A 26,071-nucleotide genomic window follows, 5' to 3' on the forward strand; every position below is an offset into this window, starting at 1 on the left:
TTTGGTTCATGGTGGTGGGTATTTAAGATTCGGCCCGGCCGAACTTACTGCTGTATATACTTGTTGGTCTGCATTTTGATATATGGTATCATTTATTTTTATTTGCAGTTACATGATGTCTGCGTTTGTATATTTGATGGACACGAAGTACATATGGATTGATTACTTATTGTGATGTTTGCTTGCACGACATTATATATACAAATAAACAATGAATTAGTTTATAAATAAATAAAGTTAACTTTATGTTTTCTTTTCTCAAATGGCGTCTTTTTTTTCGACGACGATAAAAGTTTGTTTCATAAAGATCAAAACATTTTCCGTTGTGACCATATTTTTTTAACTGGAAGAAAAACATTTTTGACGAATACCATAACATTTCAGATTGTGACCATTGTCTTTTGATTCAAACAAAATTCTTTTTATCAATATAATAACATTTTAGATGAGGACAATTTTATTTTTCTTAGAACCATGTTCACTGAGCCAACATGGTTGCAGGTGAAAATGTTACATGGTCGCAGCAAAAATAGCTCCTATCATATTATTTTGGTCTTCGAATATGATTGTGGCAATCATGTTTCTTCTCTGCGTGCGGATTTAAATTGTAAGTCTAAAGTTTGTGGAAGTATCCAAATAGATTAAGATTTATATTGGATTATAAATCTTCATGTAGATCCCAAAATTTTTGAAGGATTTGAGATGGTATCAAAAATTTTGTGCGACATATTGTTGAAGGGTATAATATAGTCGGTCTGGCTCGCTTTAGACTTTCCTTACATTTTTTAAATATTGTATGAAAATTTCTTAATTAATCTTGTATCCGGTAAATATTATAAAATTTAAAATAATTTTCAAATCGGCACAATACATATGATCTTGTTTAACTTTTTCGATGAGAACCTAGAAAAACGGACAATAACTGACCTATTATATTTGTATAACCCTTGGGCATGCTCATATAAGCCGATGTCAACCCAATTGTATTTGTTAGTATAATTCTCCTTCGAACAATATATTTGTCATGCCTGATACTTTCCCCCCAAATAAAACCCCCAATAAAAAAACAAAAAAAAATAGTTTGAGTTTTTTTTTTTTTTTTTTGGGAAACTTACCATGAAAACCATTAAATTGTAAAACAGCTTACAAAATAATGATTGCTGCCGCCTGTTGCCCGATTTCTATGAGCCGTTGTGATAGTTGCTGTTGCAATTGCACTGATTTCGATGATGAAGACAATTGAAGATTTGGTCTGTTGCTCGGTGTTGTTGTTGCTGTTGTTATTCTTGGTGAAGTTTCTGTATGTCTCTCGCTTGTATTTAGTGGTAATTGTAGTGACAATAAAGCGAAGGTTGCAACTGTTGCACAAAAAAAAAATATTGTTGCCAATTCTTTAGTCACTGTTGTAATTGTTGTCGTTGGTGACGGTGGTTGTTGCGATGACGATGTTGCAGTTGTTGTTGTTGTTGTTCTTAATGCTGGGCAAATATTGCAGTACTGTTGCATGCTACTCTGCCACTCTACCCAAAGGCTATACCGTCTATAGAGTTGGCCAGGCTGCTATAGCAACCATGCCACCACACTATTAGCACTACTTTGTTATTGTTGCATTTAATGCAATGACAACTGTTGAACGAGGAGCACTTTCCTTGGTGGTGGTGATGGTGGCGATGGTGATGTTTGCTTGATTTCTTGGACTCCTGAAGTTGCGGCAACCGAGTTTCGTTGTCACTTTGTTATTTTTTTTCCTAATTTCTTCTTTTTTGGCAACAAAACGAAAAAAAAACACAATATCGCTATTGTTGTTCACTTTATGTTGCAAAACACCCCGAAAATTTATAACAGTTGCACTGGTTTCTATAAAATTGTTGTTTTTGCTGTTGTTGTCTGTGGCGTAGCGATTTCAATGAACACTGTGTTGGTGCAGTTCAAGCAAAAGTGAAGAACAGCAGAGAAAAAAATCACGCAGCAAACTGGACGGACATCTAGCTGCTGCCGAAAATACAAACGACGCAAAATACACCAAACACAAGAGCTATAAAAGAAAAATCCATCAAAAATTGTGCAAGTTTAAATCATTTTTCATCAAACATAACGTACGATATGTCTACATATGAATGTGCGAATGTTGCTATCGCACTGGGGGCCTAGGAGTCATTGTAAGCCTCTCTCTCTCTTGCTGGTTTGCTTAAGAAGTTGACTTACAACGACGAATGGTTAGGTGTGATGCGGTGCGGTGCGGTTCGGTGTGGTTCGGTGTGGTAGGGGTTTACAATGCGTGACGACGTTCAAGTAGGGCGGCAACTGTGGTATGCGCCGGCGCACAACTGTTTTTCGTTTTATGAAATAACAACAATTCTTTCATTTGCTTTATGTTTACTATCATGGCTGCTGGTGGTTCTTTTTGTTTTGTTTTCATCGTAACTTTTCCCTCATCTCATGGTATGAGGGCTTTTGCGCATGCGCGTCGTCTTCAAACCCATAAACTTAAAATTTATGAAGCAGAAAGCTTACGCGCTACTTGTGTTATATGCAACGCGTTATATCAACTTCCCAATTCTGTGGTTGCAGATCTCAGCACTAGAAGCAGAAAAAATGTCCGAGTTTCTTCACCCGGTCATAATGGGAGTATGATGAATATTTTCATAAGTTTTAGTTGCTATCATATGCATGCTATGTTTGTAATGTGGCTGAAGTCTCTTCTTCTTTATGACCTGAAAGTTGCTTTGCTATAATAATTTGAAAAAGGAAAAAGGGCTAACCAATCCAATTTTTATTGCACAGAGAAAAAATATCACCAAAACATTTCCAATTAAAAAGTTGATTGAAGTTGAAAATGTTTTTTAATTAATAAACTAATTGATATGATTAACTTGTTAATCAAGATAGAAACGTTAAGTTAATTAAGTCAATGATTGAAAATGTAAAAGCTTTTCATTAAAAATTGATTGATTTAACTCTTAAATCAAACTCGGAAGACTTAAAAAAAGGTGATGGATTTTTTTTTAATTTTTTTCTAACAATTCATTTCAAACAGTCAATTTTTTAATCAAATTAAAAACACAAAATCAGTTAAGAAAGTAATTAAAAATAGTTACGTTTTAAACGAAAAAAAATTAATTGAGTTTTGGAATCAACATCTATTAAAATTTTAATTGAATCAATTAAAAAATTAATTAAAACTTGGTCATCAATTAATTTTTTAATGTCAAATTAAAACTGATACTATCATTTTCGCGATTGAAGACATTTCAATTAAAAAATTAATTGGATCAAATTATTTCGTGATTTCGTGCAGGTGGTTAGGTTAGGTGGCAGCCCGATGTATCAGGCTAACTTAGACTATTCAGTCCATTGTGATACCACATTGGTGAACTTCTCTCTTATCACTGAGTGCTGCCCGATTCCATGTTAAGCTCAATGACAAGGGACCTCCTATTTATACCCGAGTCCGCTCCACATTACAGTGAAACCACTTAGAGAAGCTTTGAAACCCTCAGAAATGTCACCAGTATTACTGAGGTGGGATAATCCACCGCTGAAAAACTTTTTTGGTGTTCGGTCGAAGCCGGAATCGAACCCACAACCTTGTGTATTCAAGGCGGGCATGCTAACCATTTCACCACGGTGGCGTGCAGGTATGAATATAAGGGAAAATAATATATTTATTCAAAATTATTCAAAACAAATTCGAGCAATCGATTTTTTATACATTTTATTTATTTATTTATTGTTATTATTTATTTTTTTATGTAGTCAAATCGATGATGATTTGATGCAAGATATATTTAGGAAGATAGTTTCAAGCTATCAGATGATTACATTTTTTCATTTGGGCAGAACTTTGATTGGCAGTATTTGCTTAATAGCATAGGCGTAGCTAAAGGGGTTTTATGGGTTTGTCATCTCCCCCTACCAAATACCATGCAGAATTTCTTCACACTATGATTATATATCACTGAATTAAATATTCTGGTTTCTTCCCATCTATAAGAATTTATTTTTTCTCTTTTTAAGGTTTCTTCACAATGAGCACACTTTGTAGCTTTTACCCCCTTCGAAAATGTTGCCAGCTACGCCAATGTTTAGTTGACAATTGTGTCAAAAATAAAAATTCAAAATAAAATTATTTTATACCAAAAAATTTTGAAATTTTCAATTTGCTTTAAAATTATGACAGCAAAGTATCGAAATAAATTGTCCTCATAATTGATGCTAAGAATTGTTTCAATTATTTTTGCGAACCGTAATGTATTTCCTCATGTTTCAAAGCATACATCGATACATTTCCAGATTTTCACTATTTTAAATTTCCCACTTGTTGAACAAGTGAGAAATTTAATTCAATTTGACTGACAATCAAAGTTTCAATATGGCGATTGACATTTTTGTTTTTGTAATACTAAAACTACCTTATTAAATCTGCCGTGATTTGATGTTACCCAAAGTAGTCTTTTGATGGAAAGTCACAAAGAGACTTTTCCAAAATTAAAAGACGTCGCCTTTTTCAAGCTTGGAAAAATACAAACAAGATGTCTTGAGAGTGTTACATCAACCACCAGTTGTCGGGTAGCGAATCAGATGTGACATGCCACTATTCGTATTTTATCATTAAAATATGAATGCTTATTTTGCTAAGACGTATTTCTCCAATATAATGTTTTTTTCCTTGTCCACAAGCCAATAAACTTTTCAATGAAGTAATTATATCCCTATACTTAAGAATAGGTATCTTTACATGAAAGAAAATTTTATTTGACTAAGGTCAACTTTATTTTAATAAATTCAAAAATTTCTTCAAAATTAATGAAATTGCCTTTAAATTTGTTGACTTTTTGTACCTTGACTATGTAGCAAACACGAGTTTACAAATAGAAGATGTTTCTCAATTTATTAACACACTAAAAAAACAGTGAACTCACCAGGATGAAAAATTTCGGTTAATTTTAGAAAATTTTGAATATTTTTAGAAAATTTTTAGTTACAAACGCTGGTATCACGTCGATGTCATTAAAACAAGTAAATATTTTTCGACAAATTCAAGAAAATTTATTAGACATAATTAAGTTTTTTCACTTGTTAAAGAAAAAATTGTAGTTTCAAAGAAAAATTTGGAGTTCAAAATTGCAAGAATGTCTTAGTGACATACGAAGTTCATGATGAACGCATTTGTTGTAAAATTTAAAGAAATACTGAACTATTTTGTGGAAGACACGAATTTAATTAATCTTTATGCTTCATTTGTGTATATTTTTTTCCTCGGTTTTAGTTAATTTGCGTACGTTAGACGCAAAAATGTATTAGAGTGAAGGAAACTTTCTCCAAACATAATAATTCCATGAACTAAAATAAAGTTAAATTGGCTTTAGTGAAATAAAGTTCACTTTTTAACTTAACAGGTTGGCTGATAAGTTCCCGGTCTAACAAAGAAAAACACATTTTTTTGTCAAAATTCGTTTTTATTATTCAACATAGTTCGCTTCAATAGCGATACAACGATTATAACGACCTACCATTTTGGTAGTACTCCTTCGGTTTTGCCTCAAAATAGGCCTCAGTTTCGGCGATCACCTCTTCATTGCAGCCAAATTTTTTCCCTGCGAGCATCCTTTTGAGGTCTGAGAACAAGAAAAAGTCACTGGGCCAGATCTGGAGAATACGGTGGGTGGGGAAGCAATTCGAAGCCCAATTCATGAATGTTTGCCATCGTTCTCAATGACTTGTGGCACGGTGCGTTGTCTTGGTGGAACAACACTTTTTTCTTCTTCATATGGGACCGTTTTGCCGCGATTTCGACCTTCAAACGCTCTAATAACGCCATATAATAGTCACTGCTGATGGTTTTTCCCTTCTCAAGATAATCGATAAAAATTATTCCATGCGCATCCCAAAAAAAACAGAGTCCATTACTTTGCCAGCGGACTTTTGAGTCTTTCCCCGCTTCGGAGACGGTTCACCGGTCGCTGTCCACTCAACCGACTGTCGATTGGACTCAGGAGTGTAGTGATGGAGCCATGTTTCATCCATTGTCACATATCTACGGAAAAACTCGGGTGTATTACGAGTTAACAGCTGCAAACACCGCTCAGAATCATCAACACGTTGTTGTTTTTGGTCAAATGTGAACTCGCGCGGCACCCATTTTGCACAGAGCTTCCGCATATCCAAATATTGATGAATAATATGACCAACACGTTCCTTTGATATCTTTAAGGCCTCTGCTATCTCGATCAACTTCATTCTACGGTCATTCAAAATCATTTTGTGGATTTTTTTGATGTTTTCGTCGGTAACCACCACTTTCGGGCGTCCACTGCGTTCACCGTCCTCCGTGCTCATTTCACCACGCTTGAATTTTGCATACCAATCAATTATTGTTGATTTCCCTGGGGCAGAGTCCGGAAACTCATTATCAAGCCAAGTTTTTGCTTCCACCGTATTTTCCCCTTCAGAAAACAGTATTTTATCAAAACACGAAATTCCTTTTTTTTCCATTTTTTCACAATAACAAAAGTTGCTTCACAAAAGATGCTCTATCTCACAAACTAATTGACTTACAGACGTCAAATTATGACAAGAATCATTTGAACTATATAAAATAATATGCATTTAATACTAGCGACGCCATCTATGTGTCAGACCGGGGACTTATCAGCCAACCTGTTATTGTATGATCGCTTATATCCGGATAGAGGATTTTCAAATAGAAAAGAAGAATTTGTTTCCAAATATCAAGTACGCAAAACTCAAATTTAAAAGAGAATGTGTTTCTCTAGCTCGGTATATATACCAAAATCATTAGTGTAAAGACAAAATCTTTGAAAACCTTTGCCCGGTGCAAACACCAATATCACAAAAATAAGTAAATATTTTTCGACAAATTCAAGTAAATTTATTAAACATAATTACTTGCTAAAGACATAACATAATTCACTTGCTAAAGAAAATTTCGTACACTGAAAAAACAGTGAACCACCAGGAAGAACAATTGCGGTTAATTTTAGAAAATTTTACATATTCTTAGAAAATTTTAACTAAAGAGTATTACAAATGCTGACATCTCGCCGATATCACAAAAATAAGTACATATTTTGCGACTAATTTGAGAAAATTTATTAGACATAATTAATTTTTTTTTCACTTGTTAAAAAAATTTTGTAGCTTGAAGGAAAAAATTGTAAGAATGTCTTTGGTACCATACGAAGTTCACGTTGGACGCATTTATAGTAAAATTTACAAATTTTAAGAAATAAAGAACTATAAATTAATAAATCGTCATGCTTCATTTGTGCATAATTGTTTCCCATTTTATGGTCCATTTATTATTAGAGCAAAGGGAACTTTCTCCAAGAATAATGATTCCAAGAACTAAAATAAACTTAAATTGGATTTAGTGAAATGGAGAGTTCACTTTTTTAAGTGTATGTTGACATACGAAATTCAAGATGGACGCATTTGTGATAAATATTACAAATTTTAAGAAATTTCGAACTATTTTGTTGAAAACACGAATTTAGCAAATCTCTGGGCTTCAGAGAATAGATATTTGCAATTTACTTTCTGTTAAGTGGCAGTTAAAGCCTTATTAAAAAGGCCATTGATATGAGAATGTAAGTTGTCGTTAAAACAGTTTTTATTATTTTTTTGTTGTTGTTTAATTTTAGCTATTTAGACCTAATTTAAAATACAATTCTTTTATTTCATATTCTCCCGACGTGTCTCCACTATTTGGTGGCTTTTTCAAGGGATTCGACTATTTAAACAAAGATTTTTAAAGTTAAATAACAATTTTTCACAATACAAATATTAACAAAACAACTTACAGAAATTCAAGTGTTTTTATTTTAATGGGGTTTAATATCCCACGAAGAAAAAAAGCTGAAAGCTACACTCAAAAAAAAGTGAACTCTCTATTTCACTAAAGCCATATGAACTTTATATTAGTTCATAGAATCATTATGTTTGGAAAAAGTTTATTTTAGTCAGATAATTTTTTGCGTATGTTAGTTAAATGAACTAAAAAACGGGAAAAAGTTATACACAAATAAAGCATAAACATTTCCTAATTTCGTATTTCTTACAAAATAGTTCATTATTTCTTTAAATTTGTAAATTTTACCAAAAATGTGTCCATCATGAACTTCGTATGTCACTAAAGACATTCTTGCAATTTTGAACTCCAAGATTTCTCTTAAAACTACAAAATTTTCTTTAACTACTGAAAAAATTTAGTTATGTCTAACAAATTTTCTTGAATTTGTCGAAAAATATTTACTTATTTTTGCCATATCGGAGTGATGCCAGCGCTTGTAATACCGTTTAGTTAAAATTTTCTAAAAAAGTTCAAAATTTTCTGAAATTAATCGAAAGTTATCTTTCCTGGTGGGTTCACTGTTTTTTCAGTGTAATAAATTAAGATTTGTTTCCTAGAATCAAGTACAAAAAACTCAAACTTAAAAGAGAACTGTGTCCTAAAAGCGCCCTTGCTTCAATTCTCCGTTTCTTTGGCTCGGAATCAATACCAAAATCATCAGTGTAGTGACAAAATCTTTGGAACAGGGCACAATTTTTTTCAGTGCAGCATATTCCACTTAATTACAATGATAATTGAGCTCATTTCTGGTAATTGTGAAATACCAGATGCTGCTGAACTTAGAGCAATATATTCTGCTTCACTAGACGATGTGGCTACAGTTTGTTGTGTTTTACTAGGATTACAGGATTACATTGAAAATTTTTTAAGTATGTTTGTAGTATTAGCTTCTTGATACAGGAACAATTTACTATTCTGTATTTCACACTTCATCCCAAGGAAATATTTTAGATTTCCACTTTCTGACAACTCAAATTGTTTAGACAGTTCAGATTTTAGTTTTTGAACGGAATTCGTGCTTGTTGCGGCAATTAACAAATCATCTACATTAGATGTGTGCACGTGAGTAATATTTTACTCACGCTCACGCACACTGACGACGGAGAAATCTTATTCACGCACGCGTGAGTCACGACAATTTCGTGTCATGTGCACACCTCTAATCTACGTACATTATAACAAACATGTATTCATGTTCACTTTCAAATTTTGTGTAAAAGCAATAGTCTTGCTTTTATCTTTGGAAACCAATAATTAATAATTTTTTTAACGTGTCATTTCAACACTAAGGGCCTGTTTTAGACCGTAAAGCGACTTGAGCAGTTTACATGGATTCCCTTCCGTTGTTGAAAACCCTTCTGCCACTTCTACATAAATTTCTTCTGGCAATACACCGTGAAGAAATGCTGTTTTAACATCTAGTTGTTCTAAGTGTAAATTTTTTAGCAACCGCTAATATTTTCCTCACAGCGGTCAATTTGGCTACAGGAGCATACGTCTGAGAGTAATTTACTCCATATTTCTGCAAAAACCCCTTGACAACAAGTCTGGCTTTATATCTTACCGTCTGACTTTGTTCGAAATACCCACTTTGTTTTCAAAGGCTTTAGTACATTCTTCGGGAGATTTGTTATTGCCCAAACTTTATTTTTAATCATCGACTTCCATTCTTCTTTAACAGCCTTGCACCATTCTTCAGAGTCAGCTCTCCCCGAGATATCTGAATAATTTTCGGATAAAGATTCACATGCAGATTCGGATGTTGCAAAATTGTCTTTGAAATGATCCAAAAACCGTAAGGGTAGTCTCCGTTCTCTCGTACTTCTCCGTAGAGTATTTTCTTCAAAAGAATCATCTTCACTTGTAGAGTTTTCATTCATTTCTGGCAAAGATTCTGTGATTTCTTCATTCGGATTTTGCTCATCTGGTGATACATCACCATTAGCTTCTGGGTTATTGGACTCTATCATTTCTGAACTATCAGTAAAAACGATCATATTTTCATACTTGCCATTGAAAATCATCGTATACCTTAAGTAAAGTTGTATTTAGATTAAATAATGTGTCATTTGAATATCATGGCAAATTTCAACAAACTTTCATTCAACGCAAATATTCCGTTAGTTGAAATTAATTATACGACGACATCACAATTTGGTTAATGCGATTCATTCTAGTAAGCTTAAAATCAACTACAAACATAATTGAAATCGCAAACGTTTATATCTAATTAAAATATTCACTTTTTTCAGTGTGGTAAATATCGTTCCACTTTTTACAATGGAATCAAATCAAACGATATTTAGCGGCACAATCATATTCGTTTGAACCGACCCTTAAATGCCCTCCAACAACAATCATTGCGTTTCGTTATTTCCCTGGTCTCGGTTTCAACTGCCATCGGGCAACGGTGGAAAAACAAAAAAAAACGGAAAATTTTATTAAAAACCAAGCGAACAACAGAATATGCGGCATTTCAAGCTGAAATCTCTGTTGTTCAATTGTCTCTAATTGGCACCACCCGCGGAAAACCTAACGCAACACATCCGGCCAACAATGCCTGTTGCAAGATCACAACAACAAAAATGCGTGAGAGTTGAATGTTCGCTTCACCGCCCCAACAGACTGCAATGCAGTGTGCAATACTAAAGTGCAGCTCCAGTCAGGGCTATGGTGATGACTATGGCGGTGGTGGCTGGCTATGGCAATGAAGCCGCTTCTGCTGCGGCTGCTGCTGTTATAACGTTCCAGTCCCGACAATTGGTGTGTCACACTGTCTTAGGTGCCATGCCCAAATGACAGCAAAATAAATAACGAAATGTTGACGAGATCCGAGGAAGAAGAAGAAGCAGACGAACATCCATATCGCCCATAATACATCCGATGTTTGTTGCAACTTACACAGAATATGGTGCTGGTGGAGCGAGCGCAGTTGTAATGTTATTTATGGCAATTTAATTGGGCGACACTGGAGTGCGCATACAATCACCGGTTGCTCTGAGGCGAGGGCATTGGCGAATAAATGGATGGATGGACGGACGGACGGACAGGCAATCTGCCGGTACAATGATGATACAGCGACGCGAACACACCCTGTAGAGCGCAAAATCACTTGTTTGTTTGCTGAATACAGGGCGCGCGCGCGCACCTTGGTATTGTGGCGGCGATGTTCGTTGAGCATGTCAGTTGTCAGGGTGTACGACATGTGATGCCACAGTGACGGCGTGCAAACATTCATCAACACACAACAGGGTAACACCTAAGATGAGCATTTACACCTCTACACATTTCGACATTCCCACACTCACACGCAAGCATTTGGAGGTAAATCCAGTTGCGTTATTTGCAAATGCCGAGTCCATTGGGAAAGGTACGAAGAGGCCTTTTGTTGTAATGGATAATGAATCCACAAGATCTACCTCCGTATAAAGGTCAGCATAACAGTTCTCTACGCAATTTGGCATTCTTTTTTGAGTATATCTTACTTGAAAAAGTTCTACATAAGTGGCGCCTAACATTTTGTGGCACTCCGTTCGCAGTTGGCTACAAATTAAAGATCACATACACTCAAAAAAATAAAATATGAATTTGTACATAAATTTGTATAAATTTGTGGACCTTTCCATACAATATTGTTTTCGTAAATACTTGTTATGAAATTATAAATTTTTAACAATGTACGAGTCCATGTACATTGAAAAAAATGTTGTGAGGCCAAATACCCAAATACGAATGCGTGTTTTGTTTAGCATAGAAGACGCATAAACGATAAACTTTTCAATAAAGTCGTTTTGTTCTTAAATAATTAAGTGATTCGACTTAAATAACATAACATGAAAGATAATTTTGTTTGACTGAGATCAACTTGTCTTAAATAATTGTGAAAATTTCTTCAAAATTAATGAAACTGTTTCTAATTTTGTATACCCTCCATCATAGGATGGGGGTATATTAACTTTGTCATTCCGTTTGTAACACATCGTAATATTGCTCTAAGACCCTATAAAGTATATATATTCTGGGTCGTGGTGAAATTCTGAGTCGATCTAAGCATGTCCGTCCGTCCGTCCGTCTGTTGAAATCACGCTAACTTCCGAACGAAACAATCTATCGACTTGAAACTTGGCACAAGTCGTTGTTATCGATGTAGGTCGGATGGTATTGAAAATGGGCCATGTCGGTCCACTTCGGTCCATAATTATATACAGCCCCCATATAAACCGATCCCCAGATTTGTCTTGCGGAGCCTCAAAGAGAAGAAAATTTCATCCGATCCGGCTGAAATTGGGTACATGATGTTGGTATATGGTCTCTAACAACCATGCAAAAATTGGTCCATATCGGTCCTTAATTATATATAGCCGCCATATAAACCGATCCCCAGATTTGGCTTGTGGAGCCTCTAAGAGAAGAATATTTCATCCGATCCGGCTGAAATTTGGTACATGGTGTTGATATATGGTCTCTAACAATCATGCAAAAATTGGTCCACATCGGTCCATAATTATATATAGCCCCCATATAAACCGATCCCCAGATTTGTCTTGCGGAGCCTCAAAGAGAAGAAAATTTCATCCGATCCGGCTGAAATTGGGTACATGATGTTGGTATATGGTCTCTAACAACCATGCAAAAATTGGTCCAAATCGGTCCTTAATTATATATAGCCCCCATATAAACCGATCCCCAGATTTGGCTTGTGGAGCCTCTAAGAGAAGCAAATTTCATCCGATCCGGCTGAAATTTGGTACATAGTGTTAGTATATGGTCTCTAACAACCATGCCAACATTGGTCCACATCGGTCCATAATTATATATAGCCCCCATATAAACCGATCCCCAGATTTGTCTTGCGGAGCCTCAAAGAGAAGAAAATTTCATCCGATCCGGCTGAAATTGGGTACATGATGTTGGTATATGGTCTCTAACAACCATGCCAACATTGGTCCACATCGGTCCATAATTATATATAGCCCCCATATAAACCGATCCCCAGATTTGTCTTGCGGAGCCTCAAAGAGAAGAAAATTTCATCCGATCCGGCTGAAATTGGGTACATGATGTTGGTATATGGTCTCTAACAACCATGCAAAAATTGGTCCATATCGGTCCTTAATTATATATAGCCCCCATATAAACCGATCCCCAGATTTGGCTTGTGGAGCCTCTAAGAGAAGCAAATTTCATCCGATCCGGCTGAAATTTGGTACATAGTGTTAGTATATGGTCTCTAACAACCATGCCAACATTGGTCCACATCGGTCCATAATTATATATAGCCCCCATATAAACCGATCTCCAGATTTGTCTTGCGGAGCCTCAAAGAGAAGCAAATTTCATCCGATCCGGTTGTAATTTGGAACATGGTGTTAGTATATGATGTTTAACAACCGTGCCAGAATTGGTCCATATCGGTCCATAATTATATATAGCCCCCATATAAAACGTTCTCCAGATTTGACCTCCGGAACCTCTTGGAGGAGCAAAATTCATCCGATCCGGCTCAAATTAGGAACGTGGTGTTAGTATATGGTCGCTAACAACCATACCAAAATTGGTCCAATCACACAAAAATTGGTCCATATCGGTTCATAATCATGGTTGCCACTAGAGCCAAAAATAGTCTACCAAAATTTTATTTCTAGAGAAAATTTTGTTAAAATTTTATTCGGTTCATAATAAAATTTTCATCATTGTCAAAATTTTATTTCTATAGAAAATTTTGTTCAAATTTTATTCGGTTCATAATCATGGTTGCCACTCGAGCCAAAAATAATCTACCAAAAGTTTATTTCTATAGAAAATTTTGTGAAAATTTTATTTCTATAGAAAATTTTGTTAAAATTTTATTTCTGTAGAAAATTTTGTCAACATTTTATGTCTACTTTGTCAAACTGAATTATATACGTATTGGATCGATCTTTTTTGATTTAATATATGCCACGTATGGACTTACATACAATTTAGAAGATGGTGTTAGGAGGTTTTAAGATACCTTGCCATCGGCAAGCGTTACCGCAACTTAAGTAATTCGATTGTGGATGGCAGTGTTTAGAAGAAGTTTCTACGCAATGCATGATGGAGGGTACATAAGCTTCGGCCTAGCCGAACTTACGGCCATATATACTTGTTTTTTTTATTTGCATCTTAACAACAAAGCAAAAAAGCGTTCAAAAATAGAAGACGTCTTTCAACACTTTATTTTAAAGACGATTTTAACTTGAAATATACCATAAAGTCTACTTGAAGTTGAGTCAGAATTTGGAAATTTAAGTGGGCCTTACTTCATGTTTAAAGGACTTTGATAGCACATCGAAAAAAGGTGTCTTTATTTCAATTTCCCGCTTCTTTGGCTAGGAATCAATACCAAAATCATTTGTGAAAAGTCAAAATCTTTGGAACCGGGCAAGCTTTTTTTCATTGCAAGAATAGCCAAATTTAGTTTGGGCGAAAAGTGAAGAACATACCCGAATCCCCCGTATATGTAATTAGACGTTATATTTGATTTCATCTACCTACAACATGTAAGGTAATCCCGTTCTTAGATAGTGGTGTTCACACATATAAAGTGTGAGAATATTCTTTTTAGGCATGTGACTCCAATTGTCGACACATTTCAGGCCTTTGTGAAATTAAAGGATTGTCCCTCAATTCATCTGTGGTGAATTGTAAAGGCTACAGTATAAGTTTACAAAGTTACAGTTTTGCTTTTGTTCGTGACTGTGGTAACTCCTTCGTCCCGCATTATTCTAGGTGTGTATGTTTGTTGTTGATATTATTTTGAACATCACGTCTCACCAAGTCAACAGTGGCGTGGGCCACACCAACAAAATGCATTGACAAACATTTATCACAGGAGGAAGACGAAATGCAAACTGATGTCAATTTTTCTTTTGCGCCATACACAAAATAGTTATACAAATAATATAGAACAATTTTGTAGGAAATCTAAACATTAAAAAGTGTGAACGGGCCTATTTCAAACTTTAAGAAAGGTCACGGTTCTGACAACGATATGAAGTTTTTAATGATATAAACGGCATATACCGTCCACATATATAAAGCATTTAGTGTTCAACTCTAATTTCCCAAATTCGTTTATGCAGATCAAACACCGAACACTAAAAGAAGAATGTTCCTTTCATACGAAAAAAAATTTCCTTTAAAAGCAAATAAACAAAATATTAGGTTTATTTGCTCTTAGAGAAGATGGTTTACAATAAAGGGGAATTTCCATCGTCTAAAATTTCGGTACGGATGAAAGAAATTTTTAGGCGTAGAGGTGATAACACCGTTTGAAACTACATAAAAACTTCTTCCATAGACCTTGTAATTATTTATTTTTATTTTATTTATTAATTTTTGTTTCTTATTAAATTATATTACTTTCTTCGGCTCTTCGAATTATTTTTTTATTGATTCAATTTATATGATTGATTTTCATCGTTAAACTCAAGCTTTCAATTGAGACAATCAGTTCTTTAGTTATTTGAACTTCATCTCCTTTGTAATTATTTTTGTTTTTGATTGATGAAATTAAAAAGTGCATAATTTAGGACCTTGTTATAACTGTTATTTTAGATATAGTTCCGATATATATCTTTCAACCGATATGCACTTATATGACTGCAGAATCCACAGCTTTACCTGATTTGCTTCAAATTCAGCAGAAAGGGTTCAATTAATAGTATCGAGAAGTGTGCACTGAAAAAAAGCATGCCCTGTTCCAAAGATTTTGTCTTTACACCAATGATTTTGGTATTGATTCCGAGCCAAAGAAAAGCAGAATTGAAGTAAGACACGATTCTCTTTTAAATTAAATTTTGCGTTCTTGATTCTAGAAAACAAATTTAAATTTATTAGTTTTTTCAGCATTTTTCTTCATGTCCTTATAAAACGTGTTAACGACAATTTCAATTTCCAAAATCAGATTCGAGTAGAATTTATGCTGTGTTTCAATTAAAAATTGTCTTTGAAATAAAATGTTGAAAGACATGTCCTATTTTTAACGTTTTTTTTTTTTTGCTTTGCTTTCAAGATGCAAAAAAAAAACAACAAAGTTAAAGACTATCTCCCATATGCAATAAAGGTACAGAATACTTCAAGCCTACTTTTGCCATATAAATTCATTCGATAATCTGTCAATAAATTGTTTTGCATATGGGCATATTTCATCAATTTTGAAGAATTTTTCAGTCAAACAAAATTTTCTTTCATCTTCAGATACCCATTTCTACGTCGAAATTAATTATGACGACAAAACGACTTTATCGACTTTTGGACTAGGAAAAAAACTTTATACCAGAGAAATGCATCTTCTATGCTAAGCAAAAACAAATTCGTACTTTAAAGATAAGTAATGTTTGGCCTCACGACAATATTTTGTTTCAGTGTGGTAAATTTAGATACAGCTCCAATACATATCTTTAGCCCGATTTACACTAATATAACCACAAAGTGCAAAATTGTACCCCAATTTACGCAGGGATTTGGTTGAAATCGGTTCAGATTTATATATAGCTCCCATATATATATATATATATATATATATATATATATATATATATATATATATATATATATATATATATATATATATATATATATATATATATATATATATATATATATATATATATATATATATATATATATATATATATATATATATATATATATATATATATATATATATATTCCGATTTTTCCTCGTGCAGGATGTAATATAGTCAGTCCCGCTCGACTTTAGATTTTTCACACTGGTTAGTTATGGCAAAGTTTCTACATTCCAAATGTTAAAGAATATGAACTTCAAAAGTGACATCTTCCGAAATACCGTGTGAATCAAAATAACTTCTCTTTTGGGTAAACCATAGGTCTATATGGGGCTATATATAATTATGAACCAATCCGGGTCAGTTGACATTTTCTCTTTCAAGAGGCTCCTGAATTTTATTTCGATGAGTCACAAACGGAATGACAAAGTTAGTCCCCATCCTACACTGAAAAAAAACACAGTGAACCCACCAGGAAGAGCATCTTTGTTTTTTTTTATTAAATTTAGATTATTTTTAGAAAAAAAGTTTTTCAACTAATTCAAGAAAATTAATTTGGCATAATTGAATTCATCACTTGTTAAAGAAAATGTTTTAGTTTAAAGGTGGGTATTAAGTTCGAGTTTAGCCGCTAAAATCGCAATTTTTCACGATTACTCTTCTTAATTAATCCACTTTAAGGAATACAAACTTTGTGAAAATTTGCTTTGGGCTATTGCCCATCAAGTTATAAGAAAATTTGCAACAAATATGTATAATTTTATGCCTTTTTTGCTGACTTAGTTTTCACTTTAGCGATTTTAGTGGCTAAACTCGAACTTAATACCCACTTTAAAGGAAAAAAATTGGAGTTTAAAATTGCAAGAATATCTTTATGCAATACGAATTTCAAAGTGGGCGCATTTGTAGTAAAATTTACAAATTTAAAGAAATAATGAACTAAAGTACGAATTTAGTAAACCTTTATGCTTTATTTGTGTATATGTATATTTTTTCACGGCTTTTAGTTAATTTAACTAACGTACGCAAAAAATTATTAGAGTAAAGGAAACTTTCTCCAAACATAATAATTCGATGAACTAAAATAAAGTTAAATTGGCTTTAGCGAAATAGAAGGTTCACATTTTTTGAATGTATGGTGGAGGGTATAAAAAAGCGTATTCAGTTCCAGAGGTTTCCCACACTGAAAAAAAAGCATGCCCAGTTCCAAAGATTTTGTCTTTACTTTCAAAATTTTGGTATTGATTCCGAACCAAAGAAGCGGAGAATACAAGTAAGGATACTTTTAAAGACACAATCCTCTTTTAAATTTGGGTTTTGTGTACTTGCTTCTAGGAAGCAAATTTTAAGTTTTCGTTTGTTCAGTTTTTTTTTCATATGCTATCAAAGTCCTTTAAAAACGAGTTAATGACAACCTTATTTTCCAAAATAAGACTCGACTTCCAGTAGAAATTATGCTATGTTTCAAGTAAAAAACTTCTTTAAAATAAAGTTTTGAAAAACATGTCCTATATTTGAACGATTTTTTGCTTTGTAGTCAAGATGCAAAAAGACAACAAATTTAAAGACAATTTCATTAAATTTAAAGAATTTTTCTGAATTATTATTGTCAAGTTGACCTTAGCCTATAAATTTTTTCTTTCATGTTAAGATACCCATTTTTAATTTAACTAACGTACGCAAAAAATTATTAGAGTAAAGGAAACTTTTTCCAAACATAATAATTCGATGAACTAAAATAAAGTTAAATTGGCTTTAGCGAAATAGAAGGTTCACATTTTTTGAATGTATGGTGGAGGGTATAAAAAAGCGTATTCAGTTCCAGAGGTTTCCCACACTGAAAAAAAGCATGCCCAGTTCCAAAGATTTTGTCTTTACTTTCAAAATTTTGGTATTGATTCCGAACCAAAGAAGCGGAGAATACAAGTAAGGATACTTTTAAAGACACAATCCTCTTTTAAATTTGGGTTTTGTGTACTTGCTTCTAGGAAGCAAATTTTAAGTTTTCGTTTGTTCAGTTTTTTTTTTTTCATATGCTATCAAAGTCCTTTAAAAACGAGTTAATGACAACCTTATTTTCCAAAATAAGACTCGACTTCCAGTAGAAATTATGCTATGTTTCAAGTAAAAAACTTCTTTAAAATAAAGTTTTGAAAAACATGTCCTATATTTGAACGATTTTTTGCTTTGTAGTCAAGATGCAAAAAGACAACAAATTTAAAGACAATTTCATTAAATTTAAAGAATTTTTCTGAATTATTATTGTCAAGTTGACCTTAGCCTATAAATTTTTTCTTTCATGTTAAGATACCCATTTTTAAGTCAAATCACTTAATTATAAGGACAATACGACTTCATTGAAAAATTTATCGACTTTTGGACAAGGAAAATAACTTTATTTTAGAGAAATGCGTCTTCTATGCTAAGCAAAATTTGTATTCGTATTTTAAAGACATGAAATCTTTGACCTCACGACAATATTTTTTTCAGTGTAAGCAAAATTTGCATTCGTATTTTAAAGACATGAAATCTTTGAGCTCACGACAATATTTTTTCAATGCAAATATCATTGCTATAACTATTTTTGTATTGAATCCGAGCCAATGAAGCAAGCAATTAAATTAAGAATTTCCTAAGACGCTATTCTCTTTTATGTTTTTCGTAAGTACTTGAAATCAATTTTAATTTATTAAGTTTTTCATCTTGATATTAACCACAAATTAAAATTAAAGAATGAAACTCCATTTCAAGTACAAATGAATTTAAGTTCCCAATTTGAAGACTTCTTAGCTTTACAGTCAAGTTAAGAAGTGGGTGACATTTATTAAAATCAAGTTGACCTCAGTTTTGTACAAGAGAAATGCGTCCTTCTTGCTAAGCAAAACTGAAAAGAAAATTTTTGCATTGCCTGTTTGTATTTTTTATGAAAGAAAAATTTTAACTAACTAAAATCTTGAGTGTGGATTCACATTTGGTTGTAGTGTATATATCAGTCGAAATTTAAGTGAATTTATAGTATCGGACAAAATATTTGCAACTATAATAAACATTTCAATATTTTGTCATAAGAAAAAAACCGAGTATGACAATTTTGTACACTGTAGCTAATATATCAGATAAAAAATTAAATTTATTTAATTAATATTTAACATTTTATGAGGCTTAATAGATGCTACGTACCAAAATGGATAAGGCAAAACAATTGCAACTCATAACATCTTGTATTTTAAGGTTAATATATTTTTAATTTTTTCCGAATCCTTTATTTTCAATAACAGTTATGCATCATCGAGACATGGACTTTATAAAATGTTTGATTGCATCCTGTAATATATTATTTCAAGCACTGTGCAGTCACTATTTTTTACATTATTTAAATAAATATAAATAATAAATTTTGTCCACTTACACTGAAAAAAACATGCCCTGTTCCAAAGATTTTGTCTTTACTTTAACAATTTTGTTATTGATTCCGAGCCAAAGAAGCGGAGAATACAAGTAAGGATACTTCTAAGACACAATTCCCCTTTAAATTTGGGTTTTGCGTACTTGCTTCTAGGAAGCAAATTTAATTTTTTCGTTTTTTCAGCTTTTTTCTTCATATGCTATCAAAGTCATTTAAAAACGATTTAACGACAACTTTATTTGCTACATTCAGACACGACGTCCAGTAGAAATTATGCTATGTTTCAAGTAAAAAACGTCTTTAAAATAACGTGTTGAAAAACATGTCCAATATTTCAACGATTTTTTGCTTTGTAGTCAAGATGTAAAAAGCTTTCTAGGGTTAAGGGTTTATCACAACGGCTGCAAAACAACACATGGAAAATCCAAACAGTAAAATCCAGTAAAAGATACATTTCACTATTTACAGTTTTAACTAAGTTTTATTTTTTTTAACTAAGATCATTATTATTCACTTAAGGTGGATTTTACTAAAACCTTGTCATTTAACTGAAGGCAACACAAAGGCGGGGTTGGTCATTAGAGCGTTAATTAATTACATAATATAAAGTGTTCGTATTAAATTTTGGCAGCACTGGATTATTTAAATTTATTTCTTGTAAAAGTCCACTGAAAAAAAAGCATACTCGGTTCCAAAGTTTTTGTCTTTACTTTAAAAAATTTGGTATTGATTCCGAGCCAAAGAAGCGGAGAATACAAGTAAGGATACTTTTAAGACACAATTCTCTTTTAAATTCGGGGTTTGTGTAGACGGTTGAAAAAGACTGTTTTTCATATGTTTGGCTATAAACATTATATGCTTGGAACACAAATTTTTAAACACAATATTTTTGAGTGCAAGCATATAATGTTCATAAACTAGCATAACATGTTTGGGACATATATGTTAATATGTTAGAACATATTATATTTGGGACATAAAATGTTTGTAAATATAATATGCTTGAATGCAAACATATATTAATTTAGAAATAGCCTATAAACATATATGTGTTTAGTAGCTTGGAGCGCTATTTAACAGGGAGCGATATTGAATTAAGTTGGTCGTTGTTGCTTGTTATTACAAAATTAACATTTTATTTTTCCTTGGGCAATTGATCAGCTACTTCTTTGATCCTTACAAACTGTGTGGTCCGCTGTTCGAATCCCCGTCCGGCAAAAGGTAAAATTAAAATAAAATAAAAATCATAAAATTGAATAATTTCTTCTACAATGTTTGTATTACAGAAAAAGGTGCTAAGAACTAAAAAATCTCGTGGAAGTGAGAAAGATATGGGGGAATATACAATTAGGCAGAAACAAAATGTTGAGCATTCAGGTCGAAAACCTATGTTGTTAGCACCTATATTACCTGTTTATTTTCATAATTCATTATGATTGTAAATATATAAATAAATAAATAAAATTTTGAGCACAATATTGTTTGGGAGAATTTTTTTTAAGCATATAATATTTTTGGGTGCAAAATGCTTCCAAACATATGTTCACATATTTGAATTTGGATGCAAAAATACAAAATGTTTGGAACTTAGACTACCCAAACATATATTGTTTAGACCAATATGCTTTCAAACATATTATATATTGGAAGAGATCAAACATATAAGTGTTTGGGCAATACCCAAAAATGTATATGCTTGAAGCAAAATATGTTTGGGAGTATATGTTACAGAAGCGATTTTTTGTGAGGGTGTACTTGCTTCTAGGAAGCAAATTTTAATTTTTCGCTTTTTCAGCTTTTTTTCTTCATATGCTATCAAAGTCCTTTAAAAACGAAATAACGACAACTTTATTTTCCAAATTAAGACTCGACTTCCAGTAGAAATTATGCTGTGTTTCAAGTAAAAAACGTCTTTAAAATAAAGTGTTGAAAAACATGTCTTATATTTGAACGATTTTTTGCTTTGTAGTCAAGATGCAAAAAGCTTTCTAGGGTTAAGGGTTTATCACAACGGCTGCAAAATAACACATGAAAAGTCCCAACAGTAAAATCCAGTAAAAGATACATTGCACTATTTACAGTTTTAACTAAGTTTTATTTTTAACTAAGATCATTATTATTCTCTTAAGGTGGATTTTACTAAAACCTTGCCATTTAACTGAAGGCAACATAAAGGCGGGGTTGGTCATTAGAGCGTTAATTAATTACATCATATAAAGTGTTCGTATTAAATTTTGGCAGCACTGGATTATTTAAATTTATTTCTTGTAAAAGTGTTAATGTAAACTGTATATCTACCCAGCAAAAAAAAATTTGGAAGTACTTCTAAAGGCACAACTTTAAAAACACTTCCAAAAATGTTCTTCCAAAGATGTTCTTTATTTTAGCTACTCAGGAAGTTCTTTTAATCAAATATTTTATAACTCGTTTTTTTTCATATTATTAAAGGGCAATTTTAACGTTTGTTGTTTCAAATATGTTAAAAACAGAGTAAGGATTAATAAAATGGTTAAAATTATTTAAATTTTGTCGAAAAAAATCTAAATTCATTCTAGAAAAATAGCGAAATTCTGAAAATATTTGAGATCAAGCGTTTCAGACAAGCGTTAGAATGCATTAAAAATCATAAAAAATTATAAAACTTAATTATTTGTCAAAATATCAGAATTTTTTTTTAATTCACATCCAAAACACAGAATTCGGATCACACCTGAAAAAGTGGTGCATATTCAGTGCAACGGCTGTTGAAATGGTGGACATCCATACTATGATAAGCCCATTTCAAATCGCTTCTGCGAAGAATTTTGCAGCACTTCAGGATACAAAAAGAACATTTTCATTACGTTTTCGGCGACGCTTTTTTTACTGGGTATTGGTGGCTATTCTGTACATTCTATTTTACCCACTTATATTAATTCACTGATTTATATTTAAGGGTCACACAACGCCTACCAAAATGTTCCTTTACTCAACTAATTTTTAGTCAACTCATTCATATGAAATTTTATGCTTTATCGGTTATTTAGATTATAAATCGCTTATTTTTACCATTGCTCTACTTTCTTTACTTTTTGGTTGTTATTCTTTTTATTGTGATACCCCACAGTTATCAGCTGATCAGTGCAGCGAAAGATGGATGCACATCAGTCAGAAAATTTTCACAGCTTTATCATGACCCCTTTTGTTTACCAAGGGGGATTGAACGCGCATTCGCCACACTCACTCGCACGCTCATACACTCTCTTCAATATGACAGATAATCACCAATTAACGTGTTTACATCTTTTTTCCTCATTGTTTTGGTTTTGCTTTTCATCGTCAAAGCCTCATCTCTTAAGATACTAAAGGCATAGGTCTTGGTACAGACTTTACGAGGCAGTTTCACACAATTTAAACACGCAACACTTCATACACCGCACCGCACCACACCATGTGATGCGAATGGAACGCAACACTTGTTGCAGACCCCATCATATGCAGAGACTTGCAACCGTAACAAATCCTCATTCACTCACATTACGTTTTGTTGGCGTTGGCGGAGGCGAGGTGATGTGAGGGCTCCACAAATCAATGTTATAAGTCATCGGTGGTTTGTTTTCCTTTTGTATCTGAATCTTATTGTTGTTGCATATTTGTTTTTTGTTTTATTTCATTCTTTTTTCTTTTTGTTCACTTCTTTGTTATTGCTTTGCAGTATGATTTGTAACGACCACAACACACGACGCTTTATTTACAAAAGTTACCACACAAAAGATAAGGAAAAAACCGCGCATGCGCTTTATTTCAACAACGACCTGCAGCACTCGATTTTCTGGTGTTTTATGCAAAGAAGCTTCTTTCTGTACACACACACACACACTGTCGGACAAACACACTGGTTTTACGTACGCATTCTCAATGTCACACGGACTCACAATTGCATTTTAAGCATGCGCCGTCGCCATACCATCCTCACACACATACGCGCTAACCGAATGCGACAATAACAACCGGCAAAACAAACAACAAAGGGGGGATAATGGATGCACCACAACAAACATTAATCCCAAATGCGATACAAAGATAATTCACAAGCAAACAAAACGATATTGTATACAACTCGTTGACCACAATATACGGAAGGAGGACGATGCGTTCAACAAAAATATCATCGATAATGAATGATGAGCTTGAAGCAACAAATAAAGCGAACGAGAAAACAAAATAAACTTTAGCGCGCAAAAGAACTGCAAACAGAACAAACGAAACGTTAAAATTAACCGCTTACACGTTTTGCCGCATCACGCGACAACTTGATACTGGGCTCGGGCAAGTGTCGCTGTTATTCGTTTAACCGCCTCGCTGTGAGCGTTCACTCTACGACCTAACATAACAAACACATACCCACATTCTTACCACCCATCCATCTGCATGTGCTGTAAACAGTACGACACCACCGCCAACAACAGCACTCGTTTAAGCGACTGTTAAAACTCAACTTGAACTCCCCACCACCAATGTTAAAGAAATCCAAGTGAATGAAGAGATTGGTTAAGTGTGTATGTTGGGTAGCTCTACCACAATAGAGCTGGGATACTTATGTTAAAAGTGTGGCCCTGTTGGCGTTTTTTTCCAGTTGGTTAAACAGTTAAATGTATAGATTTTTCGTAACGTCTTCTATTTACTATGATTATTTTGCAGAATATACTTGTAAATACACGAAGAAAACAAACTTGTTGTCAACAAAATGTTTGCTTTCTATTGTTATATAAACCATCAAACAAGATAAATAATTAAAAATTAGTCCACACAATTAAAAAATTGTATGTCAATTTCTTCTCGTACTAAAATTCCAACCAATCATTATTTCTCTGGGCTTAGAAAATATAATAGTAAATAGAAGATTAAATACCTATTTAAGTCACATTAGTTCTTAATCGGTTTATATGGCGGCTAATTATAAATACCTTATAAAAAAAGCGTCGCCAAAAGAGTAGTGAATATGTTCTTTTTGGATCCGGAAGTGGTGCAAAATTGGCACAGAAGCGGTGAATTTAAAAAAAAAATTTGCACAGAAGCGATGAATATAACATGGGCTTGAAATAGGACGGATGTCCACCATTTCAACAGCCGTTGCACTGAATTTCATCACTTAAGGTGTGATCCGAATTCAGTGTTTTGAATGTTAATTAAAAAATTTTGTAAAAATTGGGCAAAGAAATAATTTTTAAAATTTTTTATGACTTTTAATTCATCCTAATAATTTTCTGAAACGATTGACCTTAAACATTCTCAGAAATTCGCAATTTTTCTAAAATGGATTTAGCATTTCATTCGACCAAATTGAAATAATTTGTACCATTTTATTAAATCTTGCTCTGTTTTTAACCAATTTGAAACAAAAAAAATTTAAATACCCTTTAAAAATATGAGAAAAGCGACTTATAAAAAATTTAATTAAAAGAACTTCATGTGTAGTTAAAAAAGAGAACATCTTTGTGAGGACATTTTTGGAAGTGTTTTTGAAGTTGTGCCTTTAGAAGAACTTCCAAATTTTTTTGCTGGGTATGGACCGATACATAGCATGACACAGACAAGAAATAGTCTGGAGAACTACTCTAGGAGAGTAGGACGAAACGCAGGAGAAAAAAGCAGGGGATGGCGAATGTAGAGAGTGTTTTGAGGATGACGAAATCTTGGACCTCTACCATTGTCCTGTCTTTAATAGACAAATTGTTACCCATGGTGATTCGGGGCTGGGCCAAGCCTGAGAACAAATTGGGGAATTCGTTAAGAACACAGAGCTCCTGCAATGAAGGAAGGGTGATGGAAAAAAATAGCAAACCAAGTGCTGGCTTAGGTTTATGTCAGCCGACATGAAACGGGAAATCCAGGATCCTCTATTCAACAACCTAACCTAACATCACTTTCCAAATTTCAACTTGATCTTATAAACTTTTCTCCTCCAGTAGGCTCCGTAATTAAAATTTGGGACCTATATGGACCAACTTTCGTATGTATGTTAAAAGACATCACGTACACAAAAGCCAATTTAACTTTATTTTAGTTCATGGAATTACTATTATTATTGGCGCCAAATCATGACCATTTTAACCATATCGTACTTCATTCTTACTATTTTTTGGAATCGTATGAAAATCTTCTTTTGCTTCAGGTCAAATTGAACTTGAGTGTACGGTCATTGAACTTTATACCCACGTTTAGTTCATACAACCTTTGAGACATAATTAACCCTTT

At 33.2% G+C, this 26,071-nt stretch overlaps 1 protein-coding gene across 1 annotated transcript; it reads right to left on the bottom strand.

Moving 5' to 3' along the window:
• Positions 1–1,132: 1,132 nt before the first annotated feature.
• LOC142240280 (uncharacterized) lies at positions 1,133–24,105 on the bottom strand. Its single transcript, XM_075311978.1, has 2 exons — positions 23,350–24,105; positions 1,133–2,035 (listed from the first exon to the last, which is right to left on the bottom strand). The coding sequence occupies exon 2, from the start codon at positions 1,504–1,506 to the stop codon at positions 1,144–1,146; it is 363 nt and encodes a 120-aa protein (XP_075168093.1). The 5' UTR covers positions 1,507–2,035; positions 23,350–24,105; the 3' UTR covers positions 1,133–1,143.
• Between the last annotated feature and the right edge of the window lie 1,966 nt (positions 24,106–26,071).

Source organism: Haematobia irritans, chromosome 5 (genome assembly GCF_050003625.1).
Source record: "Haematobia irritans isolate KBUSLIRL chromosome 5, ASM5000362v1, whole genome shotgun sequence".
Classification (NCBI taxonomy): Eukaryota; Metazoa; Arthropoda; class Insecta; order Diptera; family Muscidae; genus Haematobia; species Haematobia irritans.

Excerpts from the sequence above, each read along its gene's own strand:
- LOC142240280 (XM_075311978.1), bottom strand. The coding sequence starts at position 1,506 with ATGCAACAGTACTGCAATATTTGCCCAGCATTAAGAACAACAACAACA.